The 20,336-nt window shown below is 49.6% G+C and overlaps 8 protein-coding genes across 8 annotated transcripts; 6 read left to right on the top strand and 2 right to left on the bottom strand.

Moving 5' to 3' along the window:
* Nucleotides 1-282: 282 nt before the first annotated feature.
* N7487_006054 (putative MYND domain protein) lies at nucleotides 283-1,967 on the top strand (the record flags this gene model as incomplete). Its single annotated transcript, XM_056873801.1, has 2 exons — nucleotides 283-1,151; nucleotides 1,211-1,967. The coding sequence occupies 2 exons, from the start codon at nucleotides 283-285 to the stop codon at nucleotides 1,965-1,967; spliced, it is 1,626 nt and encodes a 541-aa protein (XP_056731521.1).
* A 489-nt stretch (nucleotides 1,968-2,456) lies between these two features.
* Nucleotides 2,457-4,935, bottom strand: N7487_006053 (pre-mRNA-splicing factor CWC22; the record flags this gene model as incomplete). Its single annotated transcript, XM_056873800.1, has 2 exons — nucleotides 2,457-3,056; nucleotides 3,109-4,935. The coding sequence occupies 2 exons, from the start codon at nucleotides 4,933-4,935 to the stop codon at nucleotides 2,457-2,459; spliced, it is 2,427 nt and encodes an 808-aa protein (XP_056731520.1).
* Nucleotides 4,936-5,197: 262 nt separating this feature from the next.
* N7487_006052 (dolichol phosphate-mannose biosynthesis regulatory protein) lies at nucleotides 5,198-5,573 on the top strand (the record flags this gene model as incomplete). The annotated part of the gene is made up of 3 exons (XM_056873799.1): nucleotides 5,198-5,200; nucleotides 5,254-5,334; nucleotides 5,388-5,573. 3 exons carry the CDS (start codon nucleotides 5,198-5,200, stop codon nucleotides 5,571-5,573), a joined length of 270 nt encoding a protein of 89 aa, XP_056731519.1.
* Nucleotides 5,574-6,924: 1,351 nt separating this feature from the next.
* N7487_006051 (uncharacterized protein) lies at nucleotides 6,925-10,311 on the top strand (the record flags this gene model as incomplete). Its single annotated transcript, XM_056873798.1, has 1 exon — nucleotides 6,925-10,311. One exon carries the CDS (start codon nucleotides 6,925-6,927, stop codon nucleotides 10,309-10,311), a length of 3,387 nt encoding a protein of 1,128 aa, XP_056731518.1.
* A 2,379-nt stretch (nucleotides 10,312-12,690) lies between these two features.
* mph1 (3'-5' DNA helicase) lies at nucleotides 12,691-16,036 on the bottom strand (the record flags this gene model as incomplete). The annotated part of the gene is made up of 2 exons (XM_056873797.1): nucleotides 12,691-13,335; nucleotides 13,439-16,036. 2 exons carry the CDS (start codon nucleotides 16,034-16,036, stop codon nucleotides 12,691-12,693), a joined length of 3,243 nt encoding a protein of 1,080 aa, XP_056731517.1.
* Nucleotides 16,037-16,992: 956 nt separating this feature from the next.
* On the top strand, nucleotides 16,993-17,683 carry N7487_006049 (uncharacterized protein; the record flags this gene model as incomplete). Its single annotated transcript, XM_056873796.1, has 3 exons — nucleotides 16,993-17,110; nucleotides 17,169-17,453; nucleotides 17,508-17,683. 3 exons carry the CDS (start codon nucleotides 16,993-16,995, stop codon nucleotides 17,681-17,683), a joined length of 579 nt encoding a protein of 192 aa, XP_056731516.1.
* Nucleotides 17,684-18,097: 414 nt separating this feature from the next.
* On the top strand, nucleotides 18,098-18,805 carry N7487_006048 (HD domain-containing protein; the record flags this gene model as incomplete). Its single annotated transcript, XM_056873795.1, has 1 exon — nucleotides 18,098-18,805. One exon carries the CDS (start codon nucleotides 18,098-18,100, stop codon nucleotides 18,803-18,805), a length of 708 nt encoding a protein of 235 aa, XP_056731515.1.
* Nucleotides 18,806-19,107: 302 nt separating this feature from the next.
* cap2 (F-actin-capping protein subunit beta) lies at nucleotides 19,108-20,320 on the top strand (the record flags this gene model as incomplete). The annotated part of the gene is made up of 5 exons (XM_056873794.1): nucleotides 19,108-19,211; nucleotides 19,355-19,734; nucleotides 19,804-20,073; nucleotides 20,145-20,192; nucleotides 20,247-20,320. The coding sequence occupies 5 exons, from the start codon at nucleotides 19,108-19,110 to the stop codon at nucleotides 20,318-20,320; spliced, it is 876 nt and encodes a 291-aa protein (XP_056731514.1).
* Between the last annotated feature and the right edge of the window lie 16 nt (nucleotides 20,321-20,336).

Raw genomic sequence — 20,336 nt, 5'->3', positions numbered from 1 at the left:
TTTTGCGATAAAAAGAACTTGCCCGCACGAATATCGTCGATCTACAGAGGGGCAGACCACAATCTTCATTTATAAAGTCAAAGATCAATTGGTATTGCGCCAATGATATAGGCTGAACTTTTGAAGTCTACAACCTACTATCTCTCTACAAACCCAAACCTCTCCGCCCGATCTCACAGTTTGATATCAATTTTATACTGCATTTTTGGCCATCAAAAACCAGAGAGTGTATAAAAGGTTCTTAAATTTTTGGAACAAGAAAAGTAAACACATTATTACACTATGTCTGCATCACAATTACTCCAAGCTCGCAACGAGACAACTACCAGGCTCTATGCAGACCCTCACAACCCCCACCTCCACCTTGAACGAGGCCTTCAGTATGAAAAGCTGGGCTTCCCCGATCTCGCCTCTGCAGATGCATACCGTGCGCTAGCACTGCTAGAGTCAGTGGTTGACCCAGATGAGTGCGAGTTCCACGCCAAGCGGAAGGTAGACCCTTCTCAGCAGGCTCCTGAAGAAGCCGCGAATGAATCAGACGATGAAGATGAAGACGACAACACCGTACCCATCACCCAAGAAGAATACGATGCCATCATCGACCAGGTATACGTCCTTCTAGTACGCAGTCTCGTCCGCTGCGGTTGCTACCGCGATGCATTCGAGTTCGGCGTACGCGGGTTAGCCCTACTCGAAAAGAGATCTGCAACGGCCTCAGTAGCTGCTTTGAACGTGCAGATGGATCGCGTGAAGCAAATTTACAAATCTCGTTCTGGTTCTGAAACCGAAAACATCGACCTGGATTCAATCGACCCCAGTGTCCTCCCTGCACAAGGCTTCGCCCGTCGTGTCCTCTATCCCTGGAACGAGCACGAGCCAGACCGCCGTTCACCAGAGACCCTCAACCTACTCAATGAACGACTGGCAGTCATTGCGCCGAAGTGTGAGGTCCGCGCAGTGGCCTTGCCAGTGCTGCATGCCTCGGCAGACGACGGCTCTTCCAACATGGACGTCTCCGTGCAACTCGGCCTCTTCGCAAAAGAAGATATCGCTCCAGATGAGATCATCCTCCGTGAATCTTCACTGCTCACAGCAACAAATCGTCTCCACGACGATCTCTGCGACGCATGCAATGCACCACTCCCAGAACTGTCTGCCGCCGAACCCCCGTCGCCTGCGAGGGCGGCTGCGTAGACATCATCTTCTGCAGCCAAGCATGTCACGACACAGCGCAGGAGGTGTACCACGGCGCGATCTGCGGTCTCGAAGACGGTCTCGATTCTATCGGGAAGGATGTCCCCGATCCCAAGGATAAGGCCGATTACCTATACCTTCTTCTGCTTGGCAGAGCGCTTGCGATGTCTGCCACGCAGGATAAGCACGCGCTCGATCTACCTGAAGTGAAATACATCTGGGGTGATTTCCACGATTTCGATATTGAGTCTCTCCCTACGGAAGCAGAGGCGACGCCTGCTATAGACGATACCGCCACTCTGCCCTTCTCGTTCCAGCTCAATGTCCTGCAGCCGGAGCGTTTCCTCGATGAAATGGGTCTGGATCCATACGCTGAGCTCTACCGCTACGATACATGGGTTCTGAACACGCTCTTTGCTAAGTTCCGTGGTACGGCGTCAGGTCGACTGTCGACTTGGGATGGAGGCCCGGAGCTGTGCGCTGTTCATCCGCTGTGGTGTCTTGCGAACCATTCATGCGATCCTAATGTGACTTGGGAATGGAGTAGCGAGATTAATTTCCGCGCGCGGAGAGATGATGAGACGGCTGTTTGGTCGCGTGGGGTTGAGATGAAAGAGCTTAGGCCTGGGGGTATTGCTAAGGATTCGGAGATCTTGAATCATTATTGTGATATTGGGTTGCCGGTTCAGAAGAGAAGAGAGTGGGCCTCTGGGGCTTTGGGTGGGACTTGTCTGTGTGATAGGTGTGTTTGGGAGGCTGGGGAGGTTGAGTAGCTTTGTATTTATGGGTTGGTGTATGGATCGCCTTGATAGATCATGATGAGATACCCTTTTGACTACATTAAATGAGAATGCTGCCAATCAATGGCTCCTAGAATCCAAGCGTATATTACTTGAGGGATACAAGGTGGTCTATTTGAACATATTTATTTGAAAATTTGAGGAAATAGAATCCTGGAAAAGCGTTCGTCCACCATGAATAATCGATTTGCTCCTAATGAACCCCCTTCCCAAGTTTCAAATTCCTGGCACCAGACCGAATAAAAGAAGTACAATTGTCGTATTTTCGCTCCAAATACGCACTATTTCATTATCAACAGTAACATTCGGACCGTCCAACCAATCCCAAAAAAGTCGGGATTAAAGCATCAGAGGCTCCCGATTTATCTACGCCGAGGTGGTGTCCGTGACTGGGTCCGACCCCGTGATTCTGCCCGACGCCTGGGAGCAGGCGACCGAGAGCGAGAGACAGAGTCTGTAGCCTCACGTCGTCGGCGGGGAGGGGGGAGACGGATTCGGACGAATAGCGTTTCGCGCCTCTGGACGCCGGCTCACGACGAGGCGGAGGTGTGACAGACCGGGAAACCGATCTGGAGTAACTGCGGTTTCTCCGGGTGGGAGGGCTTTGGCCTCGGCGCGGTGGTGTGACAGACCGAGTAACCGAGCGGCGAGATCGATAGGGACTGCGGCTTGGGCTTCGCGAGTCGTAAGAGTGGGAACGTGCTCGACTGCGCTTGGCCGGCGTGCGGGAGATGGATCGGGATCGGGATCTTCCTGCGGGAGTCCGGGACCGACTGTCCGATGCGTCACGACGGCGACGGACTGGGGAGCGAGAGCGTGAAGGTGTGTAGCTTCGGCCTCGGGAAGAGGGAGTGATGGAGCGAGAGTAGGAACGGCCGCGGTCTCTAGAAGGAGAGCGAGAGTAGGAGCGGCCACGGTCTCTAGAAGGAGAGCGGGAGTAGGAAGGTGACCGGGAACGGCGGGAGTGAGGAGATCCAGTGCATGTTGAGCACATAGAACGGGATCGATCAGATGGGGTGCGCGACGGGGATCGAGAGGCGGCTCGTGCAGCCAAAGCGGGCACTGTAGGACGAGGAAGATTTTTGAGGTTTTCACGCATGTCCTCTGTCAATACACCCATACCGATACTGGTGAAGTAGTTGACAGAGAATCTAGTGTGGCGTGGGTTCTCCGTGGGGAAGAGACCCTCGAAGCTCGGTCGCAGTATATCATCCCTAAAGCGGGCCTGAAGTCCAGGCAGACCGAGATTCTCTGCGAGGTTTTGGAACAGGATTTTGATGAAGATACGGCTGCTGGATGTGGTCTCCTCCTCGTTGAGATGAACCACAGACAACACATGCCAACCGATGGCATCGTTGCTGATGAGATGGCCGAAGAACTGGGCAATGTTGCGCAGTTTATTTGTTTCGTAACGATGGATGGTATCGTAGTACTTGGCAAAGGCAGCCTCAAACAGGTCTGACCAGAGTCGGTTGATCTTAGCGAATCGCTCTCCGATCAGGCCATAGAATTTGGAGTATGTCCGTTCCTGAGAGCAACATTCAATGATCATGGACGGAAGTTCATGCTCTAACCCGGCCGGCAGGTTGATCTTCATCAGCTTGTGGCAACATTCTTCGAAATCAATGCTGGACATGATTGTGAGGTAGATTGTTCGTCGAAGGTTGACCAGATCAGTATTACTTTGATCCTTGATATCCATCTGTACTTCTTCTGTGTCGGATTCTTCCTCTTCGCTTTCATCTGACCGTTCCTCATCTTCCTCGTCACTCTCCTCGCCCAGGATCTCGGCCTTCAACTTCTTGTAGGCCTCCTCATGCTCCTCCCACTCCGCGTCAAACTTGAAGATGTTGAGAGTGTCTTGGGTTTCGAGCTCGTCGTCCAAGCCGGCACGGTGTGTGATCTGATCTTCCTCCTCTACTAGGTCCAACTCCTCCTTGATTGCTGGGTTGTCCTTGTATCGATCCTTGCGCACCTGGAAGAGCACTTCGATCATATATTGCACACGCTTATCAATATCGGCCTCGTGTAGAATGTTTCGGAATTGGTCGAATACGGCGAGTGCGATAGGAGCGTTCATCTCCTCCAGATGCTGACCAACTTCTCGAGTAAGGCCCACGGCAATCTCCACGCTGTCGTCCGTTGGCTTGTGCAAAAGAAGTAGCAGGATCTGAGCTGCCAACATCTCGTGGGCAACTTGTTGATTGCAGAGGTGCGCAATAAAAGTTGTAGAGGAAATGCAGACTGCCTTGTCATTTCGCTTGAAGGCCTTGCGGAATTGGACAATCAACCTGGTAAGCAACAAATCACCAACCTGCGGAAGCTTGGTGTTGACGATAGCCGCCATCGCTGCGTAAATTGGAGTGAAGGGCAAACTAGCGGCCTGCGCCTTCATAATCGACCGACAGAATAACCCTCTACCTCTCACCAAGTTCTCCGCAAAGAGTTCCGGGACAATGAACTTGATGTTGGAAACGTTGACTTTGTTGATAAGACCATTGATCGACTTCTTCAAAGCTTCCCACGCCATGCGCTGGTATTCCTTGCTCGTCTTGTCCGTGATTTGCGCCTGTAACGCACGGAGTCGGGCCGGAGGGATGTAAGTGCCACCGGATCGCATATTGAGCAGCTTTTCGTATTCTGCTTTTGCTGAAGCCTGCTTTTGTTCCTCGGTCATCGGCTTGCGCGCCGCTTCGCGCTTCTCATGTTCGCGAACACGTTCGGCGAGTTGCCGTTCTCTGTCGTCGACACGTTCTGCGTCGACATTGGGAACATCGGGACCTTCTCGAAGGGAGTCACCGGGAGGCGATCGGCGACGATTTGGAGAGGGAGAACGAGACGGAGGCGAGCGTTTTCGAGTTGCTGCGGCTGGCGAGTACGACGCGCCCGGGGGAGGCGTGGGCACGCGCACTGCAGACTGGAGAACATCCGAATCGGACATTTTCAATGAGTAGAGAGGCCTCCGGGGTAGAGAGAAGGTTGGATTTACACCGGAGGGACGGTGGTTGCGAATCTCAGCCGGACTGAGGTTACAAGATGATTGAAGGACGTAGCAGGAGAAAGCTCTAGCGGGATGCACGTGACCAGAGGCCAACTAGGAACAACAGGAGCTCCTGAGATTCCTAGTAGTTCTGTCCAGCCCAGGATTCATCGACGTTCCCTCATATTTCTTTTCTTTTCTAAACTTGCCGCTCCTTATCAGAATGGTAAATTATCTAGTTCCAATCAATGGACATACCCCCCACTGACTGTGCTTTAGCTGGGCCAACTCGTGGGATCCGTCATGCTTTTGGTCGCGACTGCGATCTTTCTCTACTACACTGCGTGGACCCTGTTGATGGTATGTTAATCTATAATTATATTTGGCTTTCCACGCTAATGTTTCTTCTGTAGCCCTTCGTCGACCCCGGCCACCCTCTCCACGACATCTTCCCACCCCGTGTTTGGGCCATCCGCATCCCCGTCATCCTCACACTCTTGGGTTCTGCCGTGGTAGGCACCTTCATCGGAATCGTCATGATCAACAGCAACAAGAAGAAGGCCGCCAAGGCCAAGGCCGCGGCTAAGAAGAAGACCTAAGCGACCGTGGACATCATACCAGAAGAGAGGGCAACTCTCTGTGACAGTACTCTGTACCACCAACCATTCCGAAGCTCAGTAGCTATCAAAATATATCTCAAGTTAATTAATTTGTTATATCAAGTGCCTTACAAACACTTTCATGCCGGATATACATTGGACGTTACCTGGAAGAATAGTGGAGGATAAAGCGGCTATATATGTGACATCTGGAATATATGGACCAAATTATCACGTAGCCTAAAAAAGAGCCTGAATTTCCCGGCTGAAATGTCATTTGCCATCAAAGCCTAAGTCGTCATCTTTGCCCATGCTGCATATGTCCTGTGACCTCAGCTGGAGCCAACGATGACGCCAGCCACTCCTTCGATAGCGGGTCAACTTTATTGACAAAACAAACAAGGAATGGCCATTCCTGTGGCTAGGAAGGACACGGGTGGACTCGGCTGTTGACTTCAACCATGCAGTATCATGTCAAAAGCATGCAAGGAGGCGATATTAGCAGCAAGTAATGACGAGGTGCCCGGTCTGGATAGACCATCCATGGATGGACCATGGAAAAATGACTAAGAAGATATGACTAAGAGCGCCTTATCGGTGTTTGCATGGTTTGACAAGTTTCCCCTCATACGCGCCTTGTTCATGTTGGCCACAAGGTACATTGTAGAGTCGGGATTGGTGAACCGGAAAACAAAGATAGACAAAGGAGTAAAGGCCGAGGATCAGATCATGCTTTCGTTAGGAATGACACTGTCAGAGGGTTATTCCGTACTCTGACTCAGGCCCCCCTATTACATCCTAATACATCCTAATACACCCTAATAGCCCCGTACCTGACTGGTGACCTGGGGTCAGCTCCCCTCCCCCCTCTTCTCTTATCGCGAACCATAACATCATCCTTCTTCCCTCTTGACTCATCTTCGGACATCAACTTTGGAACTTGTGTATGCAAGTCATTTTGGATTACATTTTTCTGCACCGGCTTGAATTATCTCAAGCTGTTGCTGTGTTGTGCTTATCTATCAAAGCTTCCCCGCGCGTATAGAGTGATCTCCGCTCTGGATACGCCTTTCGTGGTGTCTACAGTCACCACAACCCCCTTATTTTTAAGGATACTGTGAATACAGGTATGCACTCCCAGTGCCCTCAGGCTGTTGTGATGTTTGATCATTTGATTAATTCCATGAAAGCCATCCTCCTCTTTAGTGATACCTCCCGAGGTCCCGGTGCCCATTTAGGATCTCAAGCCGAACGATCCTACATATCCGTTCTCAGACCACAAATAGGGTCCTGAGAGCGGCGTCATTCTGTTACCTCTCTATCGCCTCTCACTGAGGCATCATCTTTTTGAATGCTCCCGGCCGCATCTGACGATCTCACTCGCCAGCAAAGCCGTTTGCCCGAAGACGATAGTTCCTTCACCCCGGACCAGAACCGGGCCATACCAGAGCATGAACCAAGTGGGAAAAGCAAAAAGAAGAAGGGCAAGAAGAACAAAGTGGCCAAGGCTGTAACTGAAACTCCACCGGATGATATGTATGTATCCACCGGTGATTGCTTGGTCTCTGATGAATGCGTGCCATTAACGCCAGATTGCATGCATAGTCTCCAACCATCTGCCCCACCACCAGAGGAGCCTCTCTCCTACCCAGACCCGGAACCCCTTATTGAGCATCATGTAAACCCATCTATCACGTCGCCTGTTCTGGATGTCCTCGATTCCTTCGATGAGCCAGCAGGTGACGATCTCACTAGCCGCACCGATACATGGGCGCAGTCGGTGCCCTACGGAAAGAGCCCCCCCACCGATATTATGGATGGGGACATACCAAGTGCATCACTTCCCAGTGCATCACTCCCTAGTGCATCGCCCTTGAACTTTCCAACAATTCAAGAAAGGGGTGGCTTCGGTCATCCTTCCTCGGCATCTCCTCAGACTCGAACTTTACCATCTAGCTACGGTAATGGCTACCGGAGTAGTCTGAACTCGAGGCAACAGTCTGTGGACAGAAGAAAGAGTCACTCTTATGGAAGCCCAATGAGCAATCACGCGCCTCCCCCCCATCTTCCTCAAGCACATTTCTTCGGAGCACCAGACATGGATATCCTTCCAGCCCAGAATCGATCACCCACCGATGGAGGTTATTCATTCTGTAGTTTCGATACGTTGCCTAGCTTGTCATCTAAAGGTTCGCGGACAGGAATAAACGTCTTGCTTGTTGGGACGGATGGCGCCGTGGAGATCCTCGCCATCGAAGATCGCCGAACTCGGCTCGTGGGACAGATCACTGGATTAAATGGCCGTGTAATCGAGGCCCAACTCTTGTCTGGCAATCCATCCAGCGACCCATTTGCATCGTCCCGGCCGCATGTGGCTGTCATTGTTCACGGGCCGTTGCCACCACACGAGGAGGAAGGTCGAGTCTCGTCTGCAACGTCGGACGCAAATGAAATTCCTCCCTCGACGATTCGCGGTCACTTTAACGACAAGCGCTCAACCCGGGACGACATTCAGTTCTACCAAACCAGAGTTGAAGTTTACTCCTTCCGGACCGGCGAACATGTCTCCACCTTGTTTGCAAGCAAGCCTGTGCCATGCCAGGAAAACTTTCCTGGCCTCCCATCCTTTGCACCCTCGCCTGTGGGGAAATTAAAACTCTTCACCAGCGGTGCTTACATTATCTTAGCATCTGGGGTCAGTGGGGAAGTCTATATTTATAGACACGTTCTATCCCCGGACACACCTGCATACCAGTGTCTGGGTAAGACATGGACTGGGGTTCAGTTCAAAGAAACCCGACGTTACTCGGCCTCTTCGAGTTCTACAACAGATCCAGAGGGGACTCGGACTGACTCTCCTCATGGTTCTTCTACCATGGAAAGACCCATCTTAGCTGTGCAAGGAAGGTGGCTTGCATTCGCTCCCCCATCCTCGGCCTACAGGGGATCGATCCAGGGCACTGTTCCTTCGAGTTTGATCCTGGGCAAGGTTCCGGGTATTGAAACCCGTAGTCCTCCAGCTGTCCCCTCGGTGTCGTGTGCGACAGACGTAGGAGAAGGGGAAAGTTTCTTCGACAAAATGGCCAGAGGCGTTGCCCAAGAACTTGTCAGGGGTGCCCGCTGGATGGGTGATCAGGGAATGCAGGCCTGGAACAATTATTGGAACACTCAGCAAACATCCGGCACCTCTCCACGTCGGCCACCTGGACCAGATCCCCAGACACAGGGATATGGATTGTTCCCTCCAACTCATGCACAGGATACACAAACGTCAGCCACAGAACCTGACACTGTATCCATCATCGACTTGAGACGATTTGAAGACGGCACGGATATACGAAATGTGTTTATCCACCCAGTCTCGACGTTCCAGGTCCCTAATGGCTGCAGCTTCTTGTCTCTTTCTCCAAACGGCTTGATGTTGTTCACAGCGAGCAAGAAGGGCGACGTGCAATACGTATGGGATCTCATGCAACTCAAGCACTGTCGGTCCATGGCTTTTATGGCCGATGACCAAACGGGACAGAATCCGAATGTGCGCCAGATTGCTAGATACGCGCGGTTGACTACATCTAGTATCGTTGATGTGATTTGGACGGCGCCGGTGGGTGATAGATTGGCTGTAATTACACGTAAAGGCACCGTCCACGTTTTCGATCTACCTCGAAGCGCATTTCAATGGCCCCCATTCCGCCGCGCAAAGCCTACTGCAAATAAGTCGCCGGCTACTGATCCCATAGCAGATGAGGTGACTGGTCAAACTGCCGGTGGCAACCCGTTGTCAGCGGCTATGAAGTTGGTTGGTGGTAAAACGCAGCCATTCTTCTCCGCTGTTCGGGGTCGTGTCCCGTCCACGGGCGCTGCATTTCCCAATATGAGTGGATTTGCGTTACCTTCTGCAGCCAGTGTAAAAAGCGGGAAGGTTGTCGCTGCGGGCCTAAGCAAGTCAATGGGCGCCGCAACGGGTACTGTGAATACCTTGCGCCATGTCGGAGAGAACCGTTTACACTTGCCAGGGCTAGCTCGAGACCCTGCACCTTCCCGGGTGACGTGGATCTGCAGCAAGGGCCTCATATTCTTAGGTGTTGTGGATGGCGGGTACTTCAAGATGTACCGCCTCAAGCGCGCTACTGTACCCGGCCACAAAAATCGACAGCCTCACTCTGTTGTCGGCGGTAAGGAGTCTCAGATCAAACTACCTGACAATCTCCAGGGTCCTTGTGGACCGGCTCCTTTGTCTGCCTTTGATCCAGAACTAGCTGTCCGTGCCTCTCTTGTTCTTCCTTCGGTCAGCTCTCAGCCATCTAGTGCTGCACGATCATTTTGCCAACCTCTCTCACAGGCTGAGATTGAGACAAATACCCCATACCAGCCGTTCCACACAGACCAACGGGTTGGTTTGAGTGTATTCTCCTCTAACAGCGATGCAAGTGAGCCGAGTGGACAATGGGTGTTTGGCAATGATATCCCGCTGGTCAAAGTGCACTTGAGGTCATTCAACAGCTCCAGCGATGACCATGGCGATGACGAAGATGAGAATGCCGTCATCCATGGACATTCGCTTGGGGCTGGTGGTGATATAGAAAACCTCATCACTCTTGGAAACAGCACCGGCAATGTGGAGGAAGTTGTTATCACCACCCGCCGCAAAAAGAGACACTCCACTCCACTGAAAGCCGACGACGGTTTCTTTGAGGACGATTGCGAGGTGCTTGACTTTACTCGGGACCGAGTCTGATTGACTCGATATTCCCTCTTTTTTTGTCTTATTTGTGCTCTACACTCTCTGCATTGATTTAGAAATTGTGCTCGCGCGGCGTCGCTGATCACAATCGGAGTCTGGTGCTTCTTCTTTCCTTCTCTCTCCCGTCCTTTCGATTTTATCGTGCTTTGACTTTTTACATGCTAAACACTTGCATAAACCCATACTATCTATCTTTCTCGCAAGGTGGGTTGTTTTCGGCTTTCTGATTTATTTGCTCTCGGATTGACCTTACACGTTTGATATCGTTCACAAACACACAAATACCCAAATACCCAGATCCAGCCCCGAATGTTCCTGGAGTTTTTATGTTCTGATAGATGGGAGGCTCGGCGATGATTTACAGTCAGGTTCGTCTCTCTTTTTTTTTCCAAGGCAGTGGGAGTGATATCCACCCTTTCAACAAGCCTTAAGCTAGAATGGAATACAATCACCAAGAAACAGATAGCTGCAAAGCACCAAAAAAATACAGTGTATTCCATATATACATATCACGTAGAAGTGGTATTAGGAAAGAGATACGGAGCGTTAAATATATTCCATCATTATATAGCACGATCTTACATACAATGACAGTGACCAACTTTTACTACGTAACTATATATAGCTGTGACTCTTGACCAGCTACCAAAAGTCATGCCGGCCTAGTTCCATGCAACGTCACAAGCATTTTGAAAGAAGTTCGCTTTTTTGGCCCATTTGCATCGGTGTATAGTTAGTTATACATTCGCATCTATTTCGTCTAATATGTTGCATAGAAGCGGAAGTTCTTGATCCAACCAAAGGCCATACAATGAAAAGTCGTCTGTACAATATATGTTTGTTGCCACCTTGGTACATATATTCACGAACACATCAAGAGGACATATAAGAAGAATATCCAAAAGCACATCGGAGGGTACTTACATATTACATCCCTAATATCATCTTAGGCCGAATAAATCATATTATTGAAATCTTATATCGTCAAGAACAGAGGCTGCATAAATGGCAGGCTATTCTTGTATGTCGTTATTACAAGTCTATGTAGTACCATAGACAAGATTTTAAACAAGAAATAGCTCAAGGACGGGGAAAAAATGAGAAGACAGGAAAGAAACAGGTGTAGAGAGTATGTATATAGGCAAGCTAGATTAACTTGATATATCAAGGTGGAAATATTGGTTTATAGCGGTAATCAGCCATTCGAGACTGGGCAGGTAAGATCAGCTTACCAGATTCGTCCTGATTTTGAACTGTCTAATAAATAGTTGAGGTTGACTACAGGATTAATATCCAGGAGAGCGACAATACTCATGAATAGGACCCAAGGATGTACCTTAGGGTGACCAAGCCTACTCTTTATGCATCTCTCATTCTACTCTTACTTCACATTCACTCTTATTTCATTCTTATTCCACGCTTATTTCACTTGCTTCACTTATTTACGGCTTTTATCCCCTAAGCTGACAGGCACACTCTCACAATAACGACTTTTCATCTTTATCTTCATCTTTCTTTCTTTGTTTCTTTCTTGCTCCTAAACATTCCATGTCCCCACTCTCTACTTCACGAATCTTGACTCCCTCAGGCTTCCTTGTGTCGATACTTAGGAAAAGAAGGAAACCTCAAGATCAGCCATGGCTGGTAAAATGAACAAGACATTCCTAGCCAAGTTCATACGACGCGCCTAGGAATCAAAAACGAACGAAAAAAAAAAGGACAACAAGCATCAGCTTCCACAAATCAAATGTCTTGTTTGGCCGTTCAACTTCCAGGCTCCATTTACCCTTAAGAAGCTCAAGTTTGCCAAACCTACATGGCGGACACATACCTAAGGGGAATCAACCGCCAAATCATCGACAACTCTAACCGACACTTTATTATCTTGTGCGGAATCAATGCAGAGAGAATACCCATTTGGCTTCTCTTTCAAGAAGATCACACTCACTGTTGTAAAGACATTGTTGGAGGTATGGCTTATTTGAAACAGTTAGCTCGGGAGGAGTTCCCCACGAAGATATTCCAACACAGCAAAGAAGAGGGCAGATGATGATACAGCTACAACTAAATTCAAAGACAGCCTGGTTCAAGTGGTATCTAGGTTGACAGCCATTTCATATGCACTTCCCGGTACTTTGGACATCGACGCCTTAGTACCAGAGTCCTGACAGGATTACTATAGACAAGTCATTAGCAGTAAGATGAAAGTGTACATTTTTATTATAGACATTCTAGAATAAATCATCTAATATGGATGTTTTTAAAATTAAATGATTATAAGAATTATCAACTGTATGCGATTGCATTCCTATGTTCCAATGGGGTAAGAATCTTCCCATATCCAAATAGCATCCAACGCCTGTCTCTATTTCATCACTCATCACTGTCTTCAATAATTGGTCTGTTCGGTTTGGGACCTTTAGGTTTCGTCCCACTACTAAACAAAAGGCTAGCATCCATCAGCTCAAAATCAGAGCCAGAATCACCGAAGTCATCGTCTATGAAGGCAAAAGGATCGTTCTTCTGCTTGGGTTCACGATCTGGAGATAACAAAGAAACAACCTCCCCGCCAGCGGGGTTTGCAGTGGCCTTGGTGGAAGTTCGTCGAGAAGTATTTTTAGATGGTGTTTTCAAGGGCTTTGGGTTGCGCCGAGGCTTTTTATTCGAATCACTCTGGGCCGTTTGACTGGACTCGTCTGATGAGGGGGGTTCTCGGGCCAGGATCTCTTTGAATCGATGGTCGCAGTCAGGGCCGGCCTCGTGCATTTTCTGCAAGGCTTTTACCATGCGTTGCGTTAGAGACCCATGCTTGACGTTCTTTGTGGGTCTTTCGATGAGTTGCAAACGTGGAAAGGCGTCGTTGCGAGGGAATCGGATGAACTGCGGAGAAGTGGCACCGATGTTCTGATAATGACGTTCAAGATCATTTTGCTCACTCGTGCTAAGAACAACATCCTCCACCGATGGAACATCCACAGGCTCGGGTGTGGGAGTCCGGGGTCTCTTTTTGGGGGGCGGCTGCTTTTTTGGGTGCAGTGGCTTTCTTCTTCTGAGGTTTATCACCAGCCAAAGCCGAGGCTCGTGTAAACCCTGTCTCCACATCATCAGGCATGTGGAATACCTTGGCAGGTCGCTTTGGCACTCGCCCTTTGCGTTTCGGCTCGGGGAGTTCTCGCTGCGAGTTCTCCGGGGGTATATCGATATTTCGTTTATCGGGCACTGGACGGACGCCTGCGGGTAAGATGCGAGCAGAACGATCATCGTGAAACGTGAACCGAGTGCCACTGGCAATCATTTGCTGCATCTTTTCGTAATTATCTTTCGCTTTGATGTAGGAGTCTTCTTCTTTGCCTTTCATCAATAGCAGAGTGATGTTACCAGCCCGCTTACGACCAGTTCGACCCATGCGCTGCAGCATGCGAATGGGCGATGCCGACGAGTCATAACACACGATCAAATCGACTTCTCCAATATCCAATCCTTCCTCGCCGATGGAGGTGGCAACGATCGTGTTGTATGTGCCTTTCTTGAAATCCTCAATGATTCTGAGCTGTGTCTTCTGGTCCATTCCTTCAGAGCCTTTGGCACTTGATTGACCCACGAAAACATGAGGCCGAATCATGGGCTCGTATCTTTTGAGCACTCTCGTGACTTCTTCGGCGCTATCACGGAAATGCACAAAGATCATAACACGAGTGGCAGGGTGACCAGTGCCGTCAGGCAACTCTTTCCCTTCACCCCTGTCCATAAAGTGATTCAAAATCACCGACTTCAGATATTCCAATTTCGGGTGGCCAATGAACTCTGGATTCTTACTCCACGGTTCAAGATGGCTGAGTAGTTTCTTGAAACTATCATCTTGTACAACTTGCTTTTGGTATTTACCACCTCCGCCTTTCTGTCCCTCGGAGCTTGATTTGAAATGAATGACATGGCGATAGAATGGCACGATGCCGTGGTACTTGAGGAGATCAATAGCATGGGCCAGGCTAGCAAGAACAGTGAAAATGGAGTTGACTTTGCCCTTTAAGCCGAAATTGGCATTCCGACCAGCGTCGGACTGCATCCATTGTTGCCTCGCCACTGTGAGACCGTACGCAGTCAGCCCCATAGGGTCACGTCCCCAGTAGGCGTTGAGAGTCTTGAGTTGGTCAAGCAAGGGCTGCAAGGCAGCAGACATGAGGTCCATACAGAAAATCATTTCGTCTGAATTCTCAAATGTTTCGATTTCGATATTGCGAGCGTGAACATACTCACGAATGTCGATCGAGTTTTCCGTACGAATTTCGACACGTGCTATGTCTAGGCCATCAATAACTGCCTGTACCGATTCGACTGTTGAGCCCGGCGTTGCTGTAAGTGCAAGGACGCGGAAACTGTTGTTGAAGCGGCGAAGGAATTTGACCACCTCCACGTATGCATACGCACCCGTCGCGCGATGAGCTTCATCAACGACCAACAACACGATTCGCTTGGGATCGGCGATTCCGGTCTTCAGATCGTTGATCAGTGTTTGGGGTGTCATGAAAAACACCCGCTTTGATTTCCACTCTTCGGCTCGAATTCCCGGCGATGCCCCTCCTGTGAGCATAGTCGACTCCGGACGTGGGATTCCAGCAATGTCCAAGCAAGCCGATACTTGCTGCGAAACCAAGGGTTTCGTTGGTGCTACAAAAACAATTTGTGAATCTTTCGTCCAGCGAAACCAATTCAGCATAATTGTAGCTGCTATGAATGTCTTTCCCAAACCCGTTGGCAAGGCCACGAGTAGATTATGAAATAGGCCTGCCTGAGTGATATTGAACTGGTAATCTCTGGTTTTACCCAAATTCGTGGGGTATACCCATGTATCCAAAGCATCTTTGACAAGTTTGTGTTGCGTCGGTGGTTCGGTCTTCTCTGGCGGGCCCCAGTCTTGTTGACGCGGGGCCAAGACCTCAGGGTTTGGAGCAACCATTCCGAATAATGTGCTCTGTCTGAGATGTGGTTGTCGAATTGGGCCTCGGGATTGACTGAATTGCGGGGCTGCAGGATGGACAGGTCGTGCTACTGGTGACAATGATGGCGAGGAATCAAATGCACCTTCAGGTATGTCCTCCAGCTCAAATGAAACATCCGCCGAGACGTGCGTGTTTGTCTTTTCCGGTGGGGCAAGCTTTTTGGGAGCGGTATTGTTTGATAAACTTGGGGGGTTGAACACCCCTCTAGTTGTTTTCTCCTCCTCAAATGAATCTAAGGAAGCTGCGATAGCGGCCATCAACTCCTCATCATCATGGGTATAATCCCTGTCCTGTCCACCACCACCACCACCACCACCACCACCATCTTGCAACCTGCTTTCAAATTTTGGCGGAGAAGGTTTTGTAACGGGCTTTTGCCATCGTGGACCCCGTATTCGTTCCGGGCTTGAGGAGGGTTGGGTGAGTTGCGTGACGAACATGTCATTTTGGATACTAGCTTGCTTCAGTACACAGCTCTTATTTTTAGGGCGATCCTGGTATTCTTCGAAGCCATAAGGTGATTCTTGTCGGCGCGAGGGCAAATCATCATCCTCCATATCAGAGAACGAGTCGATCGAAGAACCGTCATTTTGACCTTCGCGCTCTTCCCCGCGATTTCGAACGCGGCGGCGTTTTGCGGGACGGGAGGGGCCATCGGGAGTTCCGGGGACTACAAAGTCGTCATCATCGAAGTAATCCGACTCGGAATCTGTCGACATCGCGTGGATAGTTGAAAGGCATTCCCATTACACTACGTATGTGCAATGATCTCGCGTCGCGTCACGTAGTCAGGTGATGGCCTTATGTTTGTATGGTTTGCATTTGTGCCTATGTATTGCCTAGTTAAGCGCCAAATCTTTGAATGCACTTCATCTCTCGAATGGCTGAGCCTACATGAACTACTGGAGTATGCTGCCTAGATCGGTGCTTGAGGACTTCCAATTGCACACTTGTTCACCATATTGAACATTTGCATAATCACATTGCCCCTTATGTTCTGTTTTGATATTCCACCTGACAAACAGTAGCCCTATTATTCTGTACAATGTACGGAGTACTTTGTACTAACTACTTAACTAACTAGTTACTTACAACCTCGATTTTGTCCTTGGTGCTCTTTGTGACTTTCAAGGTTCTCCTGCCAAGCCCTAAGAGCCAATAGGAGTTGACAATATACTACAGTGAAAAAGAAATTGGTCCCTTGCTCACACGCTAATGCCTGAAGTCAATCAATATTGTCCAATTTGACAGTTCTGCTGTCCCTCGGGGTCTCAATTTGCGCCAAAACAGAAACCCCCTTCCTAAGGGGGAAAGGGGGAGATTATCCTACACGATATCCTTGTCCGGGGAAGTAAGATCATCGTCGTGCATCACCTGAATGCGCTTGGTCTGTCGAAGCCAAAGCGCCAACTCTAACATCCTCTGAGACATCACGAATGGGAATTTATGGTATACCCTTTTTTATCTCTGGGGTTTGTTTTGAGGCAAAGTCCATGTCAGGGCCAAGGGCATCCGTTTGCTTTGTAGGCTTGATATCAATAATATTTAATACTTCGCTGTCTGCTCTTCCCCCACCCAACATCTCTACCACTCTTCTCTTCAATACACTGTCACTACTTACCAACTCTTTTTCCCTTGGTTGATTTAATCATTTCTTAATACACTTTCACCCAACATGAAGTTCAGCATCCTTGCTCTCTCAGCCTTATTGGCTTTCGCCGCTGCCGCAGACACTACCACCGTGAGCCCTTCGACCATTACTACTACTCCTGAGATTGAGTGCGCAAAGAGCTGTAAGTTGCCATTTCTCACTCTCGTCTTTAGTTTTATACTAACCCAGCTCAACTCTAGGCAAAGCTACGGATATCTGCTGCACAGCCAAGTGCTACCATGTGCCCTGTCCCAACGATGACCAGGTAAATGACACCTACAACTGTGTCTCTGCCTGTCCCCAGGGCACTGGCTCTCCAGCCGACATCCAGAAGTATACCGAGTGTGAGCAGTCCTGCTACAACTCGCACTTCTGGGGTGGCAATGGCAGTGGTGCAACTGCTACCCACTCTTCCACCACCTCCACTGGTACCGGCAACACTGCCACACAGACTAGCTCCGACTCGTCGAGCACTGATTCCAAATGTATGTCCGCATTCATTTTTATTGATACGGAACCCTGCTAACATCAACCTTCAGCTTCGAGCAACAATGACAGCAATGATAACAACGACAACGATGACTCTTCCTCCTCGGGCACTGCTACCAGCTCCTCTGGATTCTCGCAGCAGACCGCCAACGCTGCTGCTAATGTCCAGCTCGGTGCCTCCGCTGCTGGCCTCTTTGGCCTGGTTGTTGCTGCCTTTGCTCTGTGAGCAAGACGGATTATGTATTCGATCTACTACCTTGTAATTCGGCGTGGTCATACGGGACTATCCCTGATCCGGATCTATGGGGTCCTGTTGGCCATGTAGCATAATTTACTTTCTTTCGTGTGATATGGAGCCTTTTTTTTTTAATGGAATGATAATAATTTTCAACCGATGTACTCACATTCAACCAAGTCCTTGTAAAATACTCTCCTCACCGCCAAATTTGTTTACTGCGGGGGAAATTCCGTGTTTTTCTTCGAAATATGGTGTTGTTGCCTAGGGACGTAGCAACCAATAGTTACCTTGCTATAAAAATCCAACTTGTCCCGTTGGCATAAGTTTTGGCTACCATTCAGTTAGTATCATCGGACCGAAAAATCCACCAATCTCCCAATAACTGGATTGAAAGCCCCCACAATGGATGATACCAGCGAAGAATTCCAAACGCTCTTCAGCGAGATGTCCGCCTTCGTGACAGACTGCATGTCAGGCCACGACCCATCTCATAACCCAGCACACGTTCACAGAGTGGGAGCGCTCGCCAACAAGATCCTGGAAGCAGAACGGGCACTGCATCCGACAACACAATACAACGGGGCAGTTGTCAAACTTGCAGCATTATTGCATGACATTGGTGACAGAAAGTACCTTTCGAAGATGAATGCAGCTCCTGGAAGCGAAGAACTTGACCCAACGACGATGGTGCAGCATGCGCTCCTTGCGCGGGGTGCGACGCCGGAACTTGCATCCAGGGTGCAGACGATCGTGTCACATGTTTCTTATACGACCGAATGCAAGGATCCAGCGTTGATCCGGAGGATGATTGATGAGGATGGGTTTGTCGAACTTGGAGTTGTCCAGGACGCTGATCGACTTGATGCCATCGGGGCTGTTGGAATTGGCAGGTGTTTTACCTTCCTTGGGGCTGTAGGGAAGAAATACTGTGTTGATGGGAAATGGGAAATGGACAATTCCATTGAACATTTTGGCGACAAGTTGGTTAAGCTGGAGGGGATGATGAAGACTGCCACGGGGAAGGAGATGGCTAGGGTACGGACAGAGAGGTTGAATATCTTTGCAGGGTGGTGGCAGGAGGAGATGAGTCTCGCCTCTGGATATCCTTAAGAGACAGAAAATGCCATTTACATACATCGATGGAAATTTATTCTCTGCATTACTTGCAAAAGCCCTGAAGACCCAACAATCCGATAATGGTCTGGCGTTCCTACCAAGATCTTGCAGAGAGAGCGTATTTCGTACAATAAATTCAGAGCTAAAGATAAAAAGACAATCAAAGAACGTTTCAATACGCATATCTGTAGCTATACGTTTGTGTAGTCTTTTCTCGTCTTTTTATAGATGCTGTCGAAATTGATATATTGCGCTTGTTATAGATATCACGTACTGCCACGCAAGTATCCCCAAATATGCACGCACCTCACCCGCCCAAGATCAACACCGCCATTCATCAAGCAACAGGTATACAACCAACCTTCGCAACCATGGCTGACGCACAATTTGACAGCGCGCTGTGAGTAACCCATCTCGTAACCAATATGGCACTACAGACCCCTTTGCCCCCCAACCATGACACCCGCCTTGACAATCCCAGACCCCGAGGCAACCCCGCCCCATGCAGTCGGAGACAAGTGAGCTGACCACCCCCTTCCGCAGCGACCTCCTTCGGCGCCTGAACCCACGGGATACCAAGACCAACTTGCAAGCCATCACTTCAATCGTCCCCGAGCTCACGGAAGACCTCCTCTCCTCTGTTGACCAGCCCCTGGAGATTCGCCGCTGCCCGCAGAGCAACCGCGACTATCTACTCTGCGACTACAACCGCGACGGCGATAGCTACCGGTCACCATGGAGCAATGAGTTTGATCCTCCGCTCGAGGATGGTACCGTGCCCAGTGAGCGAGTGCGCAAGCTCGAGGTTGCCGCCAACGAGTCGTTCGATGTTTACCGCGAGCTGTACTATGAGGGAGGCGTGGGGAGTGTGTATTTCTGGGATTTGGACGATGGATTTGCCGGCGTGATTCTATTGAAGAAGGGTGCGTTATGGATTGACTGCGGGTTACTTTCTATGCTTTGGATTGCGACTAACTGTGTCTCTTGATTAGGTGTCACCCCGGGTTCCCAGAGCTCCGGCGAATGGGACAGCATTCACGTTTTCGAGGCCACCGACCGCGCTCGCATGTCCCACTACAAACTCACTAGTACCGTTATCCTCCACCTAGCCAACAAAACCGAGGCTCTTGGTGATATGGACCTCAGCGGGAACATGACTCGCCAGGTGGAAGTTGATCTGCCTGTGGAGTCCGATGCTAGCCATGTCGCCAATGTGGGCAGGCTGGTGGAGGATATGGAGTTGAAGATGCGAAACTTGCTACGTATGTTTCTTTCTATCGTTGCGATTTAATGGCTTGAGGAGTTTGTGCTGACCTAGACTTTTACATCACAGAGGAGGTTTACTTTGGCAAAGCGAAGGATGTTGTTGGCGAGCTCCGAAGTAAGTGGATGCACATAATGTCTATGCCGTTGCAATATGCTAACATAAACCTAGGCTTGGGCCCATTGTCTGATGCGAACCGAGACCGAGAAACCCAGCGGGAAATGATCATGTCCATGCAGAAGTAGCCATGCTTACTGTTCC

Source organism: Penicillium crustosum (assembly GCF_028827405.1).
Source record: "Penicillium crustosum strain IBT 35664 chromosome Unknown utg000002l_segment0_segment0, whole genome shotgun sequence".
Lineage (NCBI taxonomy): Eukaryota > Fungi > Ascomycota > Eurotiomycetes > Eurotiales > Aspergillaceae > Penicillium > Penicillium crustosum.
Note: the sequence above shows the minus strand (reverse complement) of the source record. Positions and strands in the feature narration are given on the sequence as shown.